General features: G+C 37.3%; 1 protein-coding gene across 2 annotated transcripts in view; it reads right to left on the reverse strand.

Annotated features, from left to right (window-relative positions):
- The window catches only part of CSMD3 (CUB and Sushi multiple domains 3), a 1,458,322-nt gene that overhangs the window by 111,517 nt on the left and 1,321,961 nt on the right, over positions 1-24,844 (reverse strand). For both annotated transcript variants that reach the window (XM_044928635.1, XM_025265188.2), the window contains 2 exons: positions 24,111-24,288; positions 23,006-23,151 (listed from right to left, as the gene is read on the reverse strand). In XM_044928635.1, the coding sequence (XP_044784570.1) occupies positions 23,006-23,151; positions 24,111-24,288 (324 nt within the window). The remainder of the gene's footprint in view (positions 1-23,005; positions 23,152-24,110; positions 24,289-24,844) is intronic.

The following is a 24,844-nucleotide window of genomic DNA, read 5'->3' on the forward strand; positions in this document are numbered from 1 at the left end:
TCTAGAAGGTCTTGTTGGTTTTCATAGAACTGTTCGACTTCAGATTCTTCTGCATTACTTACTGAGGCAGAGACTTGGATTACTGTGATATTGAATGGTTTGACTTGGAAACTAACAGAGGTCTTTCTGTCATTTTTGATATTGCATCCAAGTACTGAATTTTGGACTCTTTTGTTGACTATGATGGCTACTCCATTTCTTCTAAGGGATTCTTGCCCACACTAGTAGATATAATGGTCATCTGAGTTAAAATCACCCATTCCAGTCCATTTTAGTTCGGTGATTCCTAAAATCTTGAAATTCACTCTTGCAATCTCCTGTTTGACCACTTCCAATTTGACTTGATTCATGGACCTAACATTCCAGGTTCCTATGCAATATTGCTCTTTACAGCTTTGGACTGTACTTCCATCACCAGTCTCATCCACAACTGGATGTTATTTCTGCTTTGGTTCCACCTCTTCCTTCTTTCTGGAGTTAGCTCTACATTGATCTTTAGTAGCATCTTTGGCATCTACCGACCTGGGGAGTTCATCTTTCAGTGTCATATATTTTCATACTGTTCATGGAGTTCTCAAGGCAAGAATACTGAAGTGGTTTGCCATTCCCTTCTCCAGTGGACCACATTTTGTCAGAACTCTCCACCATGACCCGTCTGTCTTGGGTGGCCCTACAGGGCATGGCTCATAGTTTCACTGAGTTAGACAAGGCTGTGGTTCATGTGATAAGATTGGTTAGTTTTCTGTGGCTGTGGTTTTCAGTCTGCTGCCCTCTGTTGGAGAAGGATAAGAGCTTCCTGATGGGAAAGACTGACTGAGGGGAAAGTGGGTCTTGTTCTGAAGGGCAGGGCCATGCTTAGTAAATCTTTAGACCAATTTCCTGTTGACGGGTGGGGCTGTGGTCCCTTCCTGTTATTTATCTGCCACTAAACTATGGTGGAGGTGATATAGATAATGGTGACCTCCTTCAAAAGGGCCCATGCACACACTGCTACAGTAGTGCCCCCAACCCTGCAGCAGGCCACTGCTGACCTACGCTTCTGCTGGAGACTCCTGGACACTCACGGGCAAATTAAATCTTATATTTCTAATTTTCTACATCATTTGAACCAGTCATCCCATTATATTAGGTTCCTATTTGAAATAAGTTAAAAGCCACTGAAAAAAAAGGTATATATGAATCTAAGTATCATGCCTATTGGCCCCTGATGATATCTCTATCATAATCTATTTGCTTGTTTAGAGACCATTTTCACTAGTTGCTTTCAAAAAATGTAATATACTATGATCAATTCAAGAAACACATTTTCTGTTATTAAAACATTTAAAGAAAAATGTATTTTATATGCTTAATTTTATTACTTAAACTTAGGAGTTAAATTCTTTATTTTGGAATTTCCAGGTGGATCAGTGGTAAAGAATCCACCTGCAATGCATGAGTCGTGGGTTCAACCCATGGGTCAGGAAGAGCTACTGGAGGAGGAAATGGCAAGCCACTCTAGTACTCTTGCCAGGAAAAATCCTATGAATATGGGAGCCTGGTGTTCCTGACAGTCCATGAGGTGACAAAGAATCAGATGTGAATGAGCACATTTTCCATTTCCAAGTTCTTGATATACCTCAATGTGAATATAAAAATTATGACGTTTAAAGGACATAGTAACTTGTCCAAGATCACATAACTAGCACAGGATTTATCCAGAACTCCAGCCTATGTCCTCTAACTTCAAAGACCATATCTTCAATATCAGCCCTATTGTGAGAATATTATGAGGATTGTGAGGAACATCAACTAGACCAGTTAAGGAAAACTCAAATAAAAAGAAACGAAATGACATAAATTTTAAAGGATGAGTGAGATTTTTCCAGTGCTGAAGGGTAACAGTGGGCAGAAGAACATTCCAAAAGGTAGAGGAAACATGGGTAAAAATTACAATTATCAAGGTAAAAGGTAGTTTTGAGAAATGCCAGAGAGGTAAGAGAAAGGGGAGTAGAAGATACAGAGAGCCCAGGGGGATGTAATGCTTATAAGACTGCTTCAGAAGACAGTATTTTATCTATTAATATCTTACCTGAGAAAGAGATCAATCAGAAGTTAGAGAAGTGTAGAGATACCCATAAGTGTATTATTTTACTTTTGTTTGCCTGTAAAGGTTTTTTTTTTTTTTAAACTTCAAGCTAATCTTCTTGAGTTTTGTCAGTAGTCATGTATGGATGTGAGAGTCAGACTACAGAGAAAGCTGAGTGCCTGAGAATTGATGCTTTTGAATTATGGTGTTGGAGAAGACTCTTGAGAGTCTCTTGGACTGCAGGAGATCCAACCAGTCAATCCTAAAGGAAATCAGTCCTGAACATTCATTGGAAGGACTGATGTTGCAGCTGAAACTCCAATACTTTGTCGACCTGATGCAAAGAGCTGACTCATTTGAAAAAACCCTGATGCTGGGAAAGATTGAAGGTGGGAGGAGAAGGAGACAACAGAGGATGAGCTGGTTGGATGGCATCACTGACTCAGTGGACATGAATTTGGGTAAACTCTGGGAGTTGGTGATGGACAGGGATGCCTGGAGTGCTGCAGTCCATGGGGTCGCAAAGAGTCGGACACGACTGAGCGACTGAACTGAACTTAATCTTCTTGAGGCAGGAGGCAGATGGGCCCCTCCAGGGTAAAGTAATCGGAGATTCATTCTCTATGGACCAAAACTCCAAGAGGAGAATAGCAGGACAATTAAGAGAGGAGTTTGGGCCCTGCACAGAGTATATATTTCTTATTTCAAAGTCAGGTCTCCCTGACCGCACATGCACAGAAAATCTCCTTGGAGGTCAAAGGGGACTGATGCTAACTAATGCCAGACTACCTACAAGCCTCTTTCGTAGAATCTATTTTGACTAAAAGATGCATGTGCACACATGGAGGATCCTGAGATATACCAAATATGGACTGTGACTGGCCAAATGAAAATGACTGGCTAAAGGAAACCCAGAAGACACACACCATAAAAAGTAATTCAAGCTGCTACAAGGGGGAGACTTGGGGATTCTCCCTCTGAGTCTGCCCGTGTGCCTCTATCCACTGTACTCTTTAGTATTTACTCTTCAGGTCTACTGTTCTCTTTTTCCTCTTAATAAATACTTTACTTAGTTCATTACTTTCCTTCTTTGTGGAAATTCTCTGCAAAGCTGAAGGACCAGCACCCTTGTCACTGACCACTGGACTAGTGGCTAGGATCTCATGCTTCTCCCACCTCAACGTGCACCCAGTCTATGACTGGGAACGCAAACCCCCCTCCAAGTTGTAGTGAAGAGGAAAAGTTAAAGTTTTACATAACCTCCTGCTTGTTCTGCCTCTGTAACTCAGCTTGCTCCTTGCAAGCTGACCTGGATCACGTCATTCACGAAGTCTCAGAAAGTGAGGACTTACAATACTAGGAACTGGTATTGTATTGAGCTTATCTCACTCACCCTTGTGCTATTCTTTGCAATTGCCCAGCCCCTGCAAACCTGTTTAATCATGCCTGTATAAAGGTTAGGCATCCCCCTCCCAATCTTGACTGCTGTTCCCATACCTGCAAAACCCCTTAATTTAAACCAGCCTATGATGTGCCTCTTGAGAAATTTGTATGCAGGTCAGGAAGCAACAGTTAGAACTGGACATGGAACAACAGACTGGTTCCAAATAGAAAAGGAGTACGTCAAGGCAGTATACTGTCACCTTGCTTATTTAACTTATATGCAGAGTACATCATGAGAAACGCTGGACTGGAAGAAACACAAGCTGGAATCAAGATTGCCGGGAGAAATATCAATAACCTCAGATATGCAGATGACACCACCCTTATGGCAGAAAGTGAAGAGGAACTAAAAAGCTACTTGATGAAAATGAAAGTGGAGAGTGAAAAAGTTGGCTTAAAGCTCAACATTCAGAAAATGAAGATCATGGCATCCGGTCCCATCACTTCATGGGAAATAGATGGGGAAACAGTGGAAACAGTGTCAGACTTTATTATTCTGGGCTCCAAAATCACTGCAGATGGTGACTGCAGCCATGAAATTAAAAGACGCTTACTCCTTGGAAGGAAAGTTATGACCAACCTAGACAGCATATTCAAAAGCAGAGACATGACTTTGCCAACAAAGGTTCGTCTAGTCAAGGCTATGGTTTTTCCTGTGGTCATGTATGGATGTGAGACTTGGACTGTGAAGAAGGCTGAGCGCCGAAGAATTGATGGTTTTGAACTGTGGTGTTGGAGAAGACTCTTGAGAGTCCCTTGGACTGCAAGGAGATCCAACCAGTCCATTCTGAAGGAGATCAGCCCTGGGATTTCTTTGGAAGGAATGATGCTAAAGCTGAAACTCCAGTACTTTGGCCACCTCATGTGAAGATTTGACTTATTGGAAAAGACTCTGATGCTGGGAGGGATTGGGGGCAAGAGGAGAAGGGAAGGACAGAGGATGAGATGGCTGAATGGCATGACTGACTCGATGTGAGTCTGGGTGAACTCCGGGAGATGGTGATGGACAGGGAGGCCTGGTGTGCTGCGATTCATGGGTTCACAAAGAGTTGGAAACGACTGAACGACTGATCCGATCTGATTAGCAGCTAGTGTTGCCCACTATAGTCTGTCTATAAAAGCTCTATAACCCCTTCGTTTGAGGCTCAGAGCTTGGAGTGTTAACTCTTCTGGGCCTGCCAGCATAATAAACCTGAGTTCTCCAACTCTCCCAGTGTGGTGTTTGGTTTTTCAGTTACTGGTTTCTGCAACAGTAGCAAGCTGAGCCCACCTGAGATCATTCTGAGCTCTTCACTGCCCAGTTCCCCTTACCCTTTATTCTTTCTTTTCTAATCACAGAAGTCTGTTTTGTGGACATGCAATCATGAGTTGTTTTAACATTTATTATTTTCCATTTATTAGTTTACTTTTTCATTGATGATGACTCCATCTAGGCTTTAAGATAAGAGGGAGGAGACTGTTCATCTGTCTTTTTCACAATTTAGTAATTAGTGCCTATCATTTTGTTTATGATACAACAAATATTTGCTAAATAATACACAAACATAGGTTTCTTCAGGAAGGTGTCTCGTAACAAATAGTCTTCCCTAAGATGACTCTAACTCTAAAATTTTAAATGGGGATGAAATAGCGTCAATTGTGGGTCAGAGTACTAGAGAATGAGATCTGAACAGTTCCTGCCTGAGATGCTTTTCAGGATTGAGCTATGTATTAATAATTCTTTTTATATTGTAGAAGCGAAGGGAATAATAAAATGAACATCTTTGCATTTGTTTTTCTTTTGACTCTTGAAGACAAAGCACTACAAAACGTTAAGTCAAAAATAGCTGCCAACAACTGTGGTTTCAATCTTCACCTATTTCTACTAGTTTGTTCATTAAAAAAGTTTAAAACCCACCCAGTGTCTCTCCATTCTTGAGGCTGACATCTCAGGGAAGACCTCTGTCATTTTACCGTACCTGTTGTATTGGTTGAAAAATGTCTGCCAAATTTATGTATTTCCTGGAACTGTAGAATATTATTTGAAAATAGGATTGTTGTAGATATAAGTTAAATTGAGGTCATATTGAATTAAGGTGGGCCCTTAAACAGTATGACTACTCTCTTTATAAAAAGCAAAGGGAATGAGATGAAAACACAGGAAAAAAAAATTTGTAGTAATGAGGACAGGGATTTAAGTGAATTATCTATAAGCAAAGGAATGTCAAAGATTTCTGGTTACCACTAGAAGCCTGAATAAGGAAGGGGAGGATCTTTACTAATAACCTTCAGAAAGAGAATGGCCTTCTCCATACGTTGGTTTTGCAAGTCTACCCTTCAGAACTATGGAAGAAAAAAAGTCTTCTGCTGGTAAAGCCACCCAGGTTGTGGGGTTTTGTTACTGCAGTCCTAGGAAACTAACGCAGGTCTATATTGATAAACTGGCCTACAGGGTGTTCTTGCCTTCTGTGTCTCTGTGGTGCAATCCTTCCTACACACAGGTGAAGTAGTAGAAGGAAATTAAGACAGTATTTATGAGGAATGCACTGCATTCGAAGGACTCTGTAAGGTGATTTACCTGAGTTATTTCATTTAATCACCAAAGTACTACATCAAGATATGTGTAAATGTAACAGGGAAGAGCCAATTTTGACTCCATGCTGAATCTGTTTCTCAGACTTTGACCTTTGCTTTTCATTGCTTTAGTTATTATAATCATACATAATGTCCTGCCTCGGGAACTCTATCCCTCTGCCTGAACGTTAAACAAAAGTGGTTTTGTTCAGCTCACTGGGCAACGATCTGACCCCGTCCACTTGTGAATGGCTGCAGAAAAGAAAAAAAATAAAACATCCCCTCCCATTTTGCAAGATAAATATCCTTTTTACTTTACTTCCTTACTTCCTCTTCCTCTCTGTTCTATACAAAAAAAATTGGCATCCAGACCCTATAAGAAGGTTTTTTTGGAGACAAGTCTGCCATCTTCTCAATCTTCCAGCTTCCTGAGTAGTCATGATTCCTTGCCTCAACACTTAGTCTCTGGGTTTATTGACTTGTCCTGTGGCAAGCAGACCAAACCTGGACTTGGTAATGAGGTAGAAATTATTGGGCAGTAAGTGTAGGGTTAGAGTCTTGGTTCTTTTTCTAATTTAACCTTTAATTTCAACTCATTCACTCACAGAAACGTTTTGTTCCATTAGCCTAAAGCCATAATCATTGCTCCAGGTCCTGGGTATTCAGACGAATGCCTTCCTAGTTTGGAGGGTCATAAAACATTCAGACCCAGGACCAGACCATCATTAACTTCTGTCCAGTTTATCAAGGAGAAAAACTCCAGGTAGACCATTAGCTCTTAAACATACATTTGGTCCCTAAATAATGGTCTGGAGTCTTGAGAAAGGATCAAGGGATTGCGACTTAATGTCTGGAGAAACTGAGAAACTGGGAACCATAAGAAAGCCATAAAAATGACAAACTGGACATTGTGACATTTAAACTTATTGGTCTGAAATTACACACATCAGGCCCGAGCCAACCAAACATGAACAGATCAATTCTAATAAAGATATACAGTGTTGCTATTCCTGCCTTTTCAGGCACTTCACCCTGTCTCAGTGTCTACCTGAGAGCTTTGTGTCTCTACCCTTTAAAATAAACTCTTTGCCTCTGTGAGTGTTTATGAGTTTGTGGAATTCATTCTTCAGCTTGCGGAACAGAACTCTGTTTCATGTTTCAGTAACATAAATATACTCATGCTGCAAAAAAAACAAAACAAAACAACAACAAAAAAAACCTAAATGTAAGAATGGCTAAATTGTCGTCTAGTTCATTAAGGCAGAAGTTGAATCACATTCTGCTTGAAAAATAAGCCACAACTTCTTCCACATTTTACAGACAAATCAACGTGGACTGGAAAATTATTTTGGTTTTGTCATTTCCGTATTATCAATTTAGAGTGGCTTTTCATAGCCAACGGATTATAACCATACATAATCAAGTTTATAATTTTAGTTCTCACCAATCCTTACATCTGTTATATCTCACTCCAATTTTCCCAGGCCCCTTGTATTTGTCAGGTTAACTGCCAACTCTAAATTATTTTTACAACCCTGACAGTGTGGAAATTTGTGCCATAATACTTAGCATTTAGTGTTCTACTCTTTTGAGTTGTTGCAGCCTTATTCATTAATGTGTTAGTTTTTATTCCATGTTTAGCTTGTGTGGGGACCATTGCGCACATATTTATATTTCCTATAGTGTTCATTCTGTTAATTTATTAAATGAATATCATTGAGGGGGCCCACTATGTGCCAGATACCATAACATCTATTTGGGGAACACAATATTAAACAAAACAGATGCAATCTCACTATTATAGGTACAAATTGTTGGTGAAATATTAATCAAATACTCTCATTAAAGACTGGAATTTAACTAATTGAAACTAGATACATGTTCACGTGTGTTGAAGAGTTAGATGTCACAGGGAAGAATAACTCAAGCAGAGGAATCAATAAGTATAAAATCAGCAAAGGCTAAGGCCAGGGTGAGAATGTATGAGAAAGAGAGGAAAACTGGGTTTAAATCCAACAGACATATACAGGTCATGCTCAGGCTGTATTTTAATCTGATGCCAGTAGGAAGCTTATGAAGAATTTTAAGTCTGAGAGTAAAGAGATTGAAAAACAACAACAAAACTCCAGCTACAGTAGAAAATCCACACAATTGGAAGGGAAGAAATGCAGATAACCAGAGACTAGTAAAAAGTCTATTTTGCCGTGATTGTTAAATAAACAATAGTTAATTGGTTCTGAAAAAACTCACAAGTATCCCCAAATGACTTGACATTAAATTAAAAGTCTTGATTATGATCTCCAAGTGTCTCTAAGTTTAATTAACTTCAGCCCCACTTGTTAAGCAGTATATATATTTTAGCTGCAAATAAAGGTAGTTCCTCTCTTCCATTTAAAACTCAAGGACCCCTGATACGTTTTATCTACAACGCCATTCTCACCTTATAAAAAATTAAACCACATCTTTCAGTTTTTCAAAATAAACTTTGAAAGATTAAACCTGTCTACAATCTAATCCTTAACTCTAGTCACTTCTATTCCTTAATCAACATAGCTCTGAAATAGTTGATAATATACCATTTGATAATGTGATGTGTAAACATGTTATATACTTTTACTTTTAAATATTTTGCCTCCTTGAAACCTATTTTCCAATTTCTTCTGTAAATATGTCCTCAGATGACTAGATAGAGACAGCTTCACTGATCATCTGACCTGGAGTAAACCTCTTGCAGTTACTCTGTATCACGTCTCTCTTATTTTCCCTCTGGTGATTTTCATGGTCTGTAAGAATTATTTGTTAACTGTCTGTTTTCTTGCATTTTTATATTCTAGAATGTAAACAGCATGGGAGCAGGGCCCGCTGCTCATCTTATTAACTGCAAATTCCTCAGGGCATAATGCAATACACGATATAGCAATATTTGATAAATACTTGCCGAGTGACTGAATGCTAGACAAATGAAAGAAGGAATAGTGAATGAGTAAAAAATACAGAAGCAATATATTCTTAGGATACTGAATATGGACTTGATCCAGACTCTCTGGGTTTAAATTCTGTTTTTAATGCTGACAAATTAGGAAGTCGTGGCAAATTACTTAGCCAATAACTCACTTTTATTCATTTGTAAAATAATAATGATAATGGTACTAATTTTATGCCACCTCAACAGACTGGTATAAGATCAAAATGATTATAGATGCAAAGCCCTTGAAGCAGTACCTGGCAAACAGCAAGCACTCTAAAAAGGTAAACTCTTATTACATCAGATTGGATTTCCAGATATTTGGTGACCACAAATAAAAAAGAAAATTTGGTAAAATATTAATACTTTCTGTGTTTCTTAAGTTTTACTTTTTAGTTGCAGAAGACATTTGAATTGGTGGCAATTACTAAAATAACTATGAGCAAATATAAGCACATGATCTTGGTTGGTAGGAGCAGGATATAATAAGGTTAAGGTTTGAGATGTGATATATCAGAAGTGTAGTAATTGAAGACAATAATGGGGAATTAGACACTGAAGCTCTGTTTATCTTTCTGAAGATGTTTCTATCATGGCAATCAATCTCACAGGAAAACATACATTCTGCAATCTGTGTTGATGAGTAATATTTTGTGTACAAAGCAGCCTGATCTACCATTTATTCTGGAAGCAGACTGACTGTTCAAAATTGGCTCCCTTACTTGCATGCTCTATGACCTCAGGCAAACTGCCTGTGTGCTTCAGTTTTCACACCTACAAAATAAACGTAAAACTAAGATTGAGTTAATATATTGTAAAGTATGTAGAATAGTGCCTGACACATACTATCATTTCAAAGAGCAAGAACATTCCCCCTTTGGCAAAAGTTAAAATGAGCACGGCTGCTGTGATAGCAGTTGTGCCCTGAACACACATAATCTCAACCTGACAAGAACTTACACACGACCCCAGTGTCATTCAAAGGGCTAGTACCCACGTGATTTTTCTAGAACACATCAAATTATTTTCTTTTTTATCTAGTTTAATTTAAATTGAATATACTTTGAAAACGCTGAGTTCTTTGTTTTACATTGATGTGCATTATACTGTAATATAAAGCCCTTGAGTTCAACGTCTCATTTTATAGCCATGTGTAAGAATACTTTGCACATGTCTGCGGTGTCAAAACTGCTAGCGCAATGCTCTGGAAATCATATTCAATACATGCTAACTCATAACTAATTAAATTAAGACAAGATCTTATCCTCAATGTATATTGTTGAGTTACTTTGGAAGAAAATAAATGGGTCTAGGATGAATACATCCAATATTGTATACATAAGAATCATAGCTTGTTTGAGGTAGAAATTACCTTGTAAATCAACTATTTTAATCTCTTATTTTTGAAGGAATGGAGAGAGGAAGAGACCTAGAGGAATGAAGTAAGGTAGAAAAAGACACATATCCAGTTATGAGCAGAATTGAAACTTCAAAATTGTGTCTTCAAAATTATAAGTAGTACAAGCAGTATCTTAGTCCATGTTTTCTGTGGATTGTTTTATTTAAAAACAGCTTCAAAGTGATGACTATTAATGAAAAAATTGCATAACATAGATATTTACACATTTAAAATAAACATCTGAGCTAAATCTGTGTTTTCTTTTAGATGAATCACTTTATTTGACATGCCATTCCCTTCAAGACACTATTGACTTATTTAACAACTACAAGAGGGCACCTATCCTACATGTCATTATATTTTCAGGATGACCATTGTTTGAATAGTACTTTGTTTTCATTCAACTATGTATAGATGTGTGGTTACTGGTCCAACACATTTACTTCTTAAAATCACTTTTAGGATTTAATTCTGCCAATATATTTGGTTATTTTTAATTTCCTATTTTCTTTGTAATCAAACATCCAACCCAATTCCAGAAAAGAAAGCTGCATTTATCTACTTCAGTTCAACTGAGCTATAAAAGGCTTCTTCAAAAAAAGACAAAACAGGACACTGGCAAATTGCCATTCCTTCTCTAAACCAAAAAAGCATAAGACAAGTACACAACCTTTCTGCCAAATAAGGATACAATATTTCTTAAAGAGGAAAAAAAAAATAATGTTTGACATTCCATTATAAACTCTAGGCATTCTCTAACCACTGGTGTACTTCAGTGTTGACCCAGATTAGTTCAAGTTTGATAACCTCATCATTTGGGGAAGATGTGGAGGGGGGAAAGCACTGATAATTACATACTTAGTTATATAATTTTCTCAATGTTATGTAAAATAACTTCAAGCAGCTCCACTTGAAAGCAGAGTTATGACTGTTGAAACAAATGCTGAGTTCTAACTAAGAGAAAAAAAATATATATATATATATAATTTTTTTTTTTCCATTTTGGAGAAAGTCTGCTATTCAGTTGATATGAGCCATACAGGTTAAGTTTCAGCAGTGCTTAATAGGTTACAAATATCTCTTTTTTATCTGTTAATATTTTACAATCAATTTGTTTCTCTGCCTATATAACGACAGAGAAATCAAGAGAAAATGTTCAGTCTTAGATTTAGAGATGAGACAGAGAATGGATCATTAGAAATGAATCAAAAGAAGCTACTTGCTATTTTCCTATAGATGGAAAAACAGAACTATAGTAAACAAAATTTTGGGGAAATATCCTGAATTATCCACAAGATTTTAACAGCTTCTGCATGAAGTGTCTTTCCCGTATTCTAGTAGCTAATTGAAAATATCCTACTTTAGTAGAGACCACGTCAGTCTGAGAAGTAATGTGCCAAAGGTCCTTCTCTACATTGGGTGAGTTGCCTGGCATATTAGTAGCACATCAGGCGTGACAATTTGTTCTTTGTCAGTCTCTATTTCCCTTTTCTGTTCACTACAATAGTTTGGTTTTGTTTTTGGCTATGAAGGAACATGTTTCAGTTATTTAACCATCACTTTAAACTATTCTACATATTGAAAAGAGAAGAAGGAAGAAAATAAGGGAAAGAAAACAAAGCACAGCCCCTGTATGCTGTGGCTTGGAGCTGGCCTGGCTGTAACTTTTAAGGCCATGATTTTCTACTGTTTACTGTAAACAAATTAAGTAACAACCAACATCAGATATGATAGCTCTCTGGCTTTGTTGGAACAAGACAGAAAACAAGACCTTCCATAATCATGTCTGAACATACAAATAACAAAACACAAAAAAAAATGAAAACACCAATATGACCAAGATTCCGACAACTCAGCTAGTATGAAAGAATGCTGCTCACCCTGCCAATCACAGTGTTAGATGTGCCCCACACCTTTCACCTTCTAGAAGAAAAATGATTAAGATACACAATTACAGAACTGCTCCAATTTTCTGACAGCACCAAATCCAGAGGAAAAACATGATTCTTTAAACTTTTCCAGAATCATCTTACACAGTCAAAATCCTATAAAAAGCCTCTCACTGAAACTCCACAGTTTTTCATAGTGTGTTATCCTCCTCATTACAGTGAGCCTATGAATTCAAATTGGTTTAACTACAGAAGTGTTCCTGATTGACTTTGGCTGGAGGGAACTGATATATTGTAGAATTTAAATGCCATCTTATCAATGGGGGTGCACATATAGCAAAATATCAAACTATTCCAAGTAATTTTGACATGTCTTTCAATCATTTAAATAATCACTAAGCAGCAATTTAAGTAAATGGCATTGTCATGTCATCATTACAGTTTCACCAGTTTGTTTTTTTAGCTTTATATCTATCTATCTAGATATGTATATAATTGTATGATGTGCATATCCCCTATGCTGTCTGGACATCAAACAATGAAACACTTTATGAGCTCAGGGCTCTAGCTATTGAAATATGAAAGGAAGTCAGATCTTTAGATTGTGCAAAGCAATGGGGTCACAGAGTTCAAAGCAATGTTGATTTATGTTTTATATAAAATGTGTCCTTATATATACAGCAGTCTCTTTTAGGATGAGACTTTGTGGAGTTAAATATACTTGTCCCCAAATACAGGATTCATTATAAAGGCAAAATAACCTTAAAAGTTGACCTAAAAGATATTACAGGTCTTTCAAATGCACTTCTTAAAAATAATCTGAAGTTCAGTATATTCAGTTGGCAAAAAATTTTGCTCTGGATTTTCCATAAAGTGTTACAGAAATAAAACCATATGAGGTTTTTGGCCAATCCAATATATTAAACCATTCTTTTACAGAAGCTACACCAATAACAGAAAGTAATGAATAGTATATACTAGTGAATTGCATTATCCTCACTAGGAAAATCTTCTATATTAATTGAGGTTCCCTAATACCCAACCTATATGCAGGTCAGGAAGCAACAGTTACAACTGGACATGGAACAGCAGATTGGTTCCAAATAGGAAAAGGAGTACGTCAAGGCTGTATATTGTCACCCTGCTTATTTAACTTCTATGCAGAGTACATCATGAGAAACGCTGGGCTGGAAGAAGCACAAGCTGGAATCAAGATGGCCGGGAGAAATATCAATAACCTCAGATATGCAGATGACACCACCCTTATGGCAGAAAGTGAAGAGGAACTGCAAAGCCTCTTGATGAAAGTGAAAGAGGAGAGTAAAAAGTTGGCTTAAAGCTCAACATTCAGAAAACGAAGATCATGGCATCTGGTCCCATCACTTCATGGTAAATAGATGGGGAAACAGTGGAAACAGGGTCAGACTTTATTTTTCTGGGCTCCAAAATCACTGCAGATGGTGACTGCAGCCATGAAATTAAAAGATGCTCACTCCTTGGAAGGAAAGTTATGACCAACCTAGATGGCATATTGAAAAGCAGAGACATTCCTTTGCCAACAAAGGTCTGTCTAGTCAAGGCTATAGTTTTTCCAGTGGTCATGTATGGATGTGAGAGTTGGACTGTGAAGAAAGCTGAGCACTTTTGAAAATTGATGCTTTTGAATTGTGGTGTTAGAGAAGACTCTTGAGAGTCCCTTGGACTGCAAGGTGATCCGACCAGTCCATTCTGAAGGAGATCAGCCCTGGGATTTCTTTGGAAGGAATGATGCTAAAGCTGAAACTCCAATACTTTGGCCAGAGGATGATATGGCTGGATTGCATCACCAACTCAATGGACGTGAGTTTGGGTGAACTCCATGAGATGGTGATGGACAGGGAGGCCAGGCATGCTGCAATTCATGGGGTCGCAAAGAGTCGGACACGACTGAGCAACTGAACTGAACTGAATATCCAACCAGTCCATTCTAAAGGAGATAAGCCCCAGGTGTTCTTTGGAAGGACTGATGCTAAAGCTGAAACTCCAATACTTTGGCCACCTCATGCGAAGAGTTGACTCATTGGAAGAGACTCTGATGCTGGGAGGGATTAGGGGCAGGAGGAGAAGGGGACAACAAAGGATGAGATGGCTGGATGGCATCACTGACTTGATGGAAGTGAGTTTGAGTGAACTCCAGGAGGTGGTGATGGACAGGGAGGCCTGGTGTGCTGCAATTCATGGGGTCACAAAGAGTTGGACATGACTGGGCGACTGAACTGAACTGAACTGAATATCTGATACTGAAAAAGAAGGTACCTTAGATAATAGATTTAAACAATAAAATTATATTTTGTGTTTTAATTTAATAAATATATATTCTGGCTATACTATAGTGGTTGGCATAAGTCAGGACCCCCAATAAGAGTTTTCTCTTCACAGACAGATCATAGCGCATTCTAAAAACTATAAAGAGGAACACACTAAATTGTGGCAAATCTACCAACATACTGTTGTTAGAATATAGGTCGTAGGGAAGAGAAGCACTAAGATGCTCAAAGTTGTAATTAGAAGAGGTATTTTCTAGAAAATGAGGTGACATTATCTTGCTAAAAATGAAAATCGCTTTTGCTAAATATTTAAAGAAAAATTATACTTCATATACATTAAATAAACCCATGCATGAAATAATACCAGCTTAGGACACTGCCTAGCATTTAGTAAGAACTCAATATAGTTTAGCTATTATAATTATTATTGCTGTTATTGTTGTCATTATTTATAAAGAGGGCAACCCACTCCAGTATTCTTGTTAGGATATCCCCATGGACAGAGGAGTCTGGTCGGCTATAGGCCACGGGGTTGCAAAGAGTAGGACATGACTGAGAGACTAAACAACAATATTCCTTAAAGTAAGACAGACCTATTTTGAATTTCTGGCAGCTCGTTTATTTATTAGTTCTCTGGCTTTATATACATTACACATTTCTTTCTTTCAGTTCTTTAACAAAAATTAGCATAGAAAGCATCTAGAATAGAGCCTGGCACATGAAGTTTTCAGTAAATGGTAGCCATTGGTATTAGAGTGACTATTAATACAAAGTCAGTATCTGCAAAAACATGCAGTTGAAAAGGATTTTTTTGTAATTTACTTTCAGGAAGTCCTTGATTAGGAATACTGTTATTATTTACTATAAGACAAACCCATCTTGACTCTGTGACAGATACCAAGAAAATTTAGCTCTTACTTTAAAGAATTACACTTACAGCAACACAGTAAGAGACAAGCACTTTTCCCCAGATGAAGAAGAAATATGATATGTGAGATAAAGCACCTCAACATTTAAGCCGGCCCTATTTTTTTCACGGCATAGAATTTTCATTTTCCAAAGCTTTTTATGAATGTTATATTTGATCATGAAAGGCTTTATGAAGGTGTTTTAAAAAAGACTTATAGCTGACTAGATCTCATAAAGGAAGCCTGGTTAGAGTAGAAAAAAAAAAACAAACACATTTTTTTCTTCCTTTTTGACATACGAAAATATACTAATAAATAAAATCTAAATAATCAATCTGACCTTAGAAAAATATGTGAAAATACTGATCTGTTAAATTTATAAAATAAATACACAAGTCATAAAAAAAAAAAAAAAAAAACAACTTCTGACTTAAAGGGTTAGGGTACAATAGAAGGAGTTATTAAATCAATAAGAGAATATAAAGAAAACTGAGTGGGAGTAAACCATTCTAAGCTTAGGTATATTAAAAGACCTTAAAATAAGTGTTAAATAGTAAATTATCTTCCTGGTTAACTTCTGAAAATGTACCAAATGACCAATTTTTTTTTTTAAACACTATGAGAGCACATTTTGCCACTCAGCTATAACTACTGACTGGAGTAGGAAATGGCAACCCACTCCAATCTTCTTGCCTGGAAAATTCCATGAACAGAGGAGCCTGATAGGCTAGAGTCCATGGGGTCACAAAGAGTTAGACACAAATGAGTATGCACACACACACAGCTACTAAACATGAGCCTCAAGTATGAATATTATATTTGAGATTGTATTAAATTGTACTAACTGTATCAATACTAATTTGATAACAAGCATCTATTTTTTTAAATTTTTGTGAGAAAGGATGAACAGACATGTATGTAACTGTAAAACAACCTTTGTAAAAAATCTCATTAATGCAGCTCAAATAAATTCAATAAGACAACTTTTTAAAAAAATCTGAAACATAACACTGTAAAATAATTAAATATAATTATTTATTCAATAAAAAATATAAGGACTAAGAAGCTTAAGTATGATTTGTGTCCTCAAAAAAGCACTCTTTATTATTAAACTCACCAGCATATACTAGCTATATAAAACAGTATAGCATACTGTAAGTTCTTAAAAGTTTGGTAAAAGAGAATAAGTGGAATCATAGAAGAGATGGTAGTGATCGCTATGAGTTTGGATTATCAAGGAAAGGAGAAATTACACTTAACATAGGGACAATTAAAGAACTAATGATGAGTAAGAAACCATTTAAGAATGGAAGCTCAGAAAGCAGTGGTGACTGTAGACAAGAAATTAAAAGACGCTTACTCCTTGGAAGAAAACTTATGACCGACCTAGATAGCATATTGAAAAGCGGAGATATTCCTTTGCCAACAAAGGTCCAGTTAGTCAAGGCTATGGTTTTTCCTGTGGTCATGTATGGATGTGAGAGTTGGACTGTGAAGAAAGCTGAGCACTGAAGAATTGATGCTTTTGAACCGTGGTATTGGAGAAGACTCTTGAGAGTCCCTTGGACTGCAAGGAGATCCAACCAGTCCATTCTGAAGGAGATCAGCCCTGGGATTTCTTTGGAAGGAATGATGCTAAAGCTGAAACTCCAGTACTTTGGCCACCTCATGTGAAGAGATGACTCATTGGAAAAGACTCTGATGCTGGAAGGGATTGGAGGCAGGAGGAGAAGGGGACGACAGAGGATGAGATGGCTGGATGGCATCACTGACTTGATGGACGTGAGTCTGAGTGAACTCCGGGAGTTGTTGATGGACAGGGAGGCCTGCTGTGCTGCAATTCATGGGGTCGCAAAGAGTCGGACACGACTGAGCGACTGAACTGAACTGAAAGATTATTTTACTGCTATTTAGAGTCCATCTACGAACAGATCATTTACATATGACTTAAATCAAATCCCTTACGATTATACAGTGGAAGTGAAAAATACATTCAAGGGATTAGATTTGACAGACAGTGCACCTGAAGAACTATGGATGGAGGTTCATACAGTGATCAAAACCATCCCCAAGAAAAAGAAAGGCAAAAAAGCAAAATAGTTGTCTGAGAAGACCTTATAAATAGCTGAGAAAAGAAAAGAAGCAAAAGGCAAAGAGGAAAAGGAAAGATTTATCCATATGAATGCAGAGTTCCAAAGAACAGTAAGGAGACATAAGAAAGCCTTTCTACATGATCAATGCAAGGAAACAGAGGAAAACAATAGGATGCGAAAGTCTAGAGATCGCTTCAAGAAAATTAGAGATACCAAAAAAACATTTCATGCAAAGAGGGGCACAATCAAGGACAGAAATGGTATGGACATAACAGAAGCAGAAGATATTAAGAAGAGAAGGCAAGAATACACAGAAGAACTATACCAAAAATATCATATGATGCAGATAACCACAATGGTGTGATCACTCACCAGGAGCCAGACATCAAGCAGTGTGAAGTCAAGTGGGCCTCAGGAAGCATCACTACGAACAAAGCTAGTGGAGGTGATGGATTTCCAGTTGAGCTATTTCAAATCCTAAAAGATGATGCCGATAAGTGCTGCACTCATTATGCCAGCAAAATGGGAAAACTCAGCAGTGGCCACAGGAATGGAAAAGGTAAATTTTCATTCCAGTCCCAAAGAAAGGAAATGTCAAAGAATGTTCAAACTACTGCACAATTGTACTCTTCTCACATGCTATAAAATAATGCTGAAAATCCTCTAAGCGATGCTTCTAAAGTATGTGAACCGAGAACTTCTAGATATTCAATCTGGATTTAGAAAAGGCAGAGGAAGCAGAGATCAAATTATCAACATCTGCTGGATGATAGAAAAAGCAAGAGTTCCAGAAAAACATCTATTTCTACTTCATCAACTATGCCAAAGCCTTTAACTGTGTGGATAACAAAAAATTATAAAAAATATTAAAGAGATGGAAATACTAGATCACCTTACCTGCCTCCTGAGAAACCTGTATGCAGGTCAGGAAGTAACAGTTAGAACTGCACATGGAACAATGGGCTGGTTCCAAATTGGGAAAGGAGTACATCAAGGCTAAATACTGTCACCCTGCTTATTTAACTTATTCCCCTGATAGTTGGTAAAGAATCTGCCTGCAATGCAGAATACTCAGATTCGATATCTGGGTTGCGAAGATAGAGTGGAGAAGAGATAGACTACCCACTCCAGTATTCCAGGCTTCTCTTGTGGCTCAGTTGGTAAAGAATCCACCTGCAATGTGGGAGAGACCCTGACTTGATCCCTGGGTTGGGAAGATCCCCTGGAGAAGGGAAAGGCTACCCACTCCAGTATTCTGGCCTGGAGAATTCCATGGACTGTACAATCCATGGGTTCCCATAGAGTGGGACATGACTGAGCTACTTTCAATTCACCTCACTTCATGCGGAGTGCATCATGTGAATACTGGTCTGGATGAAGCACAAATTGGAAACAAGATTGCCAAGAGAAATATCAATAACCTCATATATATAGATACTCCTGCTGCTGCCGCTAAGTCACGTCAGTTGTGTCCAACTCTGTGCGACCCCATAGACGGCAGCCTACCAGGCTCCCCCGTCCCTGGGACTCTCCAGGCAAGAACCCTGGAGTGGGTTGCCATTTCCTTCTCCAATGCATGAAAGTGAAAAGTGAAAGTGAAGTCGCTCAATCGTGTCCGTCTCTTAGTGACCCCGTGGACTGCAGCCTATCAGGCTCCTCTGTCCATGGGATTTTCCAGGCAAGAGTACTGGAGTGGGGTGCTGTTGTCTTCTCTGATATATGCAGATGATACCACCCTTATGGTAGAAAGCAATGAGGTACTAAAAAGCCTCTTGATAAAGCTGAAAGAACAGAGTTAAAAAGTGGCTTAAAACTCAACATTCAAAAAACAAAGATCATGGCATCTGGTCCCATCAGTTCAGTTCAGTTCAGTCACTCAGTTGGGTCTTTGTGACCCCATGGATGGCAGCACACCAGGATCCCCTGTACATCACCAACTCCTGGAGCATGCTCAAACTCAAGTCCACCAAGTCAGTGATGCAATCCAACCCTCTCATCCTCTGTCGTCCCCTTCTCCTCCTGCCTTCATCCTTTCCCAGCATCAGGGTCTTTTCTAACGAGTCAGCTCTTTGCATCGGTGGTCAAAGTACTGGAGTGTCAGCTTCAGCATCAGTCTCTACAGTAGATATTCAGGACTGATTTCCTTTAGGATGGACTGGTTTGATCTCCTTGCAGTCCAAGGGACTCTCAAGAGTCTTCTCCAACACCATAGTTCAAAATCATCAATTCTTTGGCACACAGCTTTCTTTATGGTCCAACTCTCACATCCATATATGACTACTGTAAAAATCATAACTTTGCCTACATGGACTTTTGTCAGCAAAGTAATGTCTCTCCTTCTTTATATGCTGCCTAGTTTGGTCATAGCTTTTCTTCCATGGAGCAAGCATCTTTTAATCATGGCTGCAGTCACCATCTGCAGTGATTTTGGAACCCAAGAAAATAAAGTCTGTCACTGTCTCCATTGTTTCTCCATCTATTTGCCATGAAGTGATGCAACTGGATGCCATGATCTTCATTTTTTTTGCATGTTGAGTTTTAAGCCAGCTTTTTTCACTGTCTTCTTTCACTTTCATCAAGAGGTTCTTTAGTTCCTCTTCACTTTCTGCCATAAGGATGGTGTTATCTGCACATCAGAGGTTATTGGTATTTCTCCCGGCAATCTTGATTCCAGTTTGTGCTTCATCCAGCCTGGCATTTTGTATGATGTGTTATCCATTTAAGTTAAATAAGCAGGGTGACAATGTACAGCCTTGACATACTCCTTTCCCTATTTGGAACCAGTCTGTTGTTCCATGTCCTGTTCTAACTGTTGATTCTTGACCTGCATACAGATTTCCCAGGAGGTAGGTAAGATGGTCTGGTATGGTCTGTTTAAGTACTTTACATAGTTTGCTCTGATCCACACAATCAAAAGCTTTGGAGTAGTCAATGAAGCAGATGTTTTTCTGGAATTCTCCTGCTTTTTCTATGATCCAACAGATGTTGGTAATTTCATCTTTGGTCCTCTTCTTTTTCTAAATCCAGCTTGAACATCTGGAAGTTCTTGGTTCACATACTGTTGAAGCCTTGCTCGGAGAATTTTCAGCATTATTTGCTAGAATGTGAGATGAGTGCAATTGTGTGGTAGTTTGAAATGTCTTTGGCACTGCCTTTCTTCGTGATTGGAATGAAAACTGACCTTTTCCAGTCCTGTGGGGACTGCTGAGTTTTCCAAATTTGTTGGCCTAATGAGTGCAGCACTTTCTGATCTCATCACTTCATGGCAAAATAGATGCGGGAAACAATGGAAACAGTGACAAACTTTATTTTCTTGGGCTCCAAAATCACTGCAGATGATGACTGCAGCCATGAAATTATACAATGCCTGTTCCTTGCAAGAAAAGCTATGAGAAACCTAGACAGCATATTAAGAAGCAGAGGCTTTATTTGCTGACAAAGGTCCGTATATTCAAAGCTATGGTTTTTCCAGTAGTTATGTATGTCTGTGAGAGTTGGACTATAAAGAAAGCTGAGTGCTAAATAATTGATACTTTTGAACTATGGTGTTGGACAAGACTCTTGAGGGCCCCTTGGACAACAAGGAGATCAAATCAGTCAATCCTAAAGGAAATCAGTCCTGAATATTTGTTGGAAGGACTGATGCTGAAAGTGATGCTCCAACACTTTGGTCACATGATGCTAAGAGCTGACTCATTAGAAAAGTCCCTGATGCTGGGAAAGATTGAAGGCAGGAGGAGAAGAGGACAACAGGATGAGACAATTGGAAGGCATCACCAACTTGATGGACATGACTGAACAAACTCTGTGAGTTGGTGATGGACAAGGTATCCAGGCATGCTGCAGTCCATGGGTCACAAAGAGTAGGACATGACTGAGCCACTGAATTGAACTGAATGAACTGTCCTTTCTTTATTCACTTGTTCAGGCAAGATGCAGACTAATAAATATTTATGTAGGGAATCATAAAGAGAGAAAACATACAGAATACATTTCAGCAATGAATTCATCTTTTCAACTTAGAAATCATTTAGCTTTTGGTTCTCAAACTACGATTATCTTTCCAAGTATTAAAGCTATTGTTGCTGCTTTAGACTGTACCTACATACTGCTAGCACCAATGAACAATTTACTGAAAAAGGCTAATGAGTTACTGAAAAAGGCTAATGAGTTACTAAAAAAGTAAACAGCCTAATTCATAGTTTTCTAACTGATCTCCCTGTTTTCTAATTTGCTATGCTGGAGTATACATGCAGCTCTGGCCACTACAGAAGCACAAACTGGGCATTATCTACTGATTGATAAGTGCTGAGGTTAAGGAAATCAAATATTTTCTGGTCTGTTTCTATATATTTCTGTACTGAATGTACTTTGAGTGTTTTTGTTCATAACCATTTTTGACATCATATTTTTCACATAATATAATCTTTGACTATCAAAGATTTTCTTAATCTGTGTTAAAAACAGAAGAAAACATTAAGCTATTTGTTAATGTAATGTACAAGGTACATGTTCACCTTGGAAATGCTAATATAATTTTTGCAAATTTAATATAGTAGCATCTTGATCTTGTGAAATGATCATGGAACTGGTCTGACAAAGTCATACAAAACAGAATGAGTTTATGAAACTATGGTCATAATAGATGAAAGAATATAGTCACTATGGTTTCATATTTCACTAAATATACAAGTAAATATTTTCATATATATAGTGTAACAGAATTTAACATAAAAATAAATTTAAAAACCTCTGAAACCATCTTAATGCTCTTTTAAGAAAGTGAATATTATGAAGACAGAACCCAGAATAATTCTATACAAAGAACTGAAATTGCAATTCTTCATAAATTATGTTTCAAGAATAAAAGCTATGAAGTTAATGATCTGGAATAGTCATTTAAAACTATAAGATTCTAGAATAGATACAGTTGTGAAACAAGAGAGTATAAATGAATGAGTGATAATGATCCAAAGCATAAAGTTATTGGATGTTAATTTTAGAAAGACTCACAGCATGTTGAATAGATTAAACATTTTGTATTGAAAAAAAAATCTATTGATGCTTTAAAATTACATGTAATAAAATATGAACAGCTGGTTCTCTTTTATGGCTTTCTTTGCAAGAAATGATTATTTTCTACTGGGATAATTACCGACTGATTTATTTTTTATTTCCATTTGCTCACATTTTAATGTCCCTAAACACTTAGAAGAGGTCATTGTTTGCAAGTAAAAGTATTTGAAGTGACAAAAAAAAAAAAAAAAACTGTCTAATTTTAATACCTTTTCAATCACTGGCTAAATATATATTATACTCAATTTTTCCATGACAATTTCAAACATTGCCAAATCAAACAGAAATTCCTAGATGATACCTACCGTGATAACTGAGCACAAAAAAGCCACTTGTTGTGAAATCACTGTGGAATTTGATTAGAATCTGATTTGAAGTGCTGTAGACTGATTCCAAAGCAGTATTGCCACTGAACTGTCCAATCTGTGGTGAGTTTTGGTCTGGTCCATCCCTACAGGGGAGAGACAGGGCAGGGAGTGGGAAGGAGAATGAGATTGATGTTTTGGGAAAGTTTCACACCAAGTATTACATATGAGATATAAAGATGCAGTAGATGAAATAATCAGCACATGCCAAATCATATTGGTTTATGTTTATTTGGATGATAAAATATTTAAAAATGTAAAGTGAGAAATAGATCACATTTTCACCTAAATGAAATGCACCCATATTGAGTGAAGTCGCTCAGTCGTGTCTGACTCTTTGCGACCCCATGGACACCAGGCTCCTCTGTCCGTGGGATTTTCTAGGCATAGTACTGGAGTGGGTTGCACCCATATTAGCTGTAATTAATTAAATTGCCTTGGCTTCCTGGTCACAACCCAGATCCTCCCAAATGCTGGAGGTTTTCCCTCCTTTTATTTTCTTCAAAATAATCTTGAGAATCATAGACTGTTAAATTTAGAAAGAATTTTAGAGGTCATACAGTAATTCAATTAACAACCTGTAAAAAATTAATTCTTATGTTTTCTTTATAGTTTAGAGATATTTCAATTAACAGGATAATAATAATACAAAATAATATGATGAATTATTATGACAGAAATTCAGTAGCTGTATTAAGCAACTTATTGGAATATAGCCTTTTAAATTTCAGTAGTTTTGAAATACAGAACTTTCTTACCATAAACTTACTCTGATTTAATTCCCAGGTTTTGCACATTATTTTAATAACAAATTTGATCTTCACCCATAAAGTTTTTGTTCTATGTGTTTAGCTACTTCATGGCAAACAAACTGAAATCTTTTTTATTTGTCTTATTCTACAAAACACACTGTCACCTTCAGTTATTCACACCAGTTCAAGCATCAGATGGCAATCTGTATAGAGGACCGTGATATATTTTTACTCCTATCCTATTTCACTGTTATACACAGTTGAATCAATCAATAACAGAGGTCTTGGCTTACCATACAGTGATGAAATCATAGATTGGTTCTGTTTGTAGGACAGTAAAGTTGATGTAGATTCCATTCCCAGGGGGTACTTTTACGAGCCAAAAACAGTCTTGAAAGTTTGGATATTCATCTGGATATCCAGGAGAGTAAATGGTTCCATTCATTGCAGTTATATTCCCTCCACAAAGAGCTACAGAAAAGATACAATATGTTTAAGTAGAATCATAGTAAATTGATTACAAAATTTTCAAACATTTCATACCTCTTAGACAGTATAAAAGACATCTGTGTTATGGTTCCACCTCAGTTAAGGTATATAAAATAAAGCTGGAAACCATGAACCAAACAGAGTGAATGTTTATTTATTTTTCAGCATGAGGTATTCTACATTGTTTTTCACTATCACTAGATTAGTAAATTACATTGTATTTGCTTTTTTCAAATACTTTATCCATATATATATATATAAATATATATATATATACTGTTCAAAAGTTGAACAGTATATCATGTATATCATGTAGAAATATAAGGACTTATAAGAGGATCAAGGCATTTTTATTTATTTATTTTAGAAGAAATGAGCCCAAATTCAGTAGCAGTATCTGGGCTACTGTTTTATAAAAGAATGATTACTAAACAAACACACATGCAATGACAGACATCGCATAGGAGAAGCTTTAACATGTTAACCAACTTTACTTCGGCATCCAATAGAGAAGGTTAGGACTCTTGACACAAGAATG

Source organism: Bubalus bubalis, chromosome 15, assembly GCF_019923935.1.
Source record: "Bubalus bubalis isolate 160015118507 breed Murrah chromosome 15, NDDB_SH_1, whole genome shotgun sequence".
NCBI lineage: Eukaryota > Metazoa > Chordata > Mammalia > Artiodactyla > Bovidae > Bubalus > Bubalus bubalis.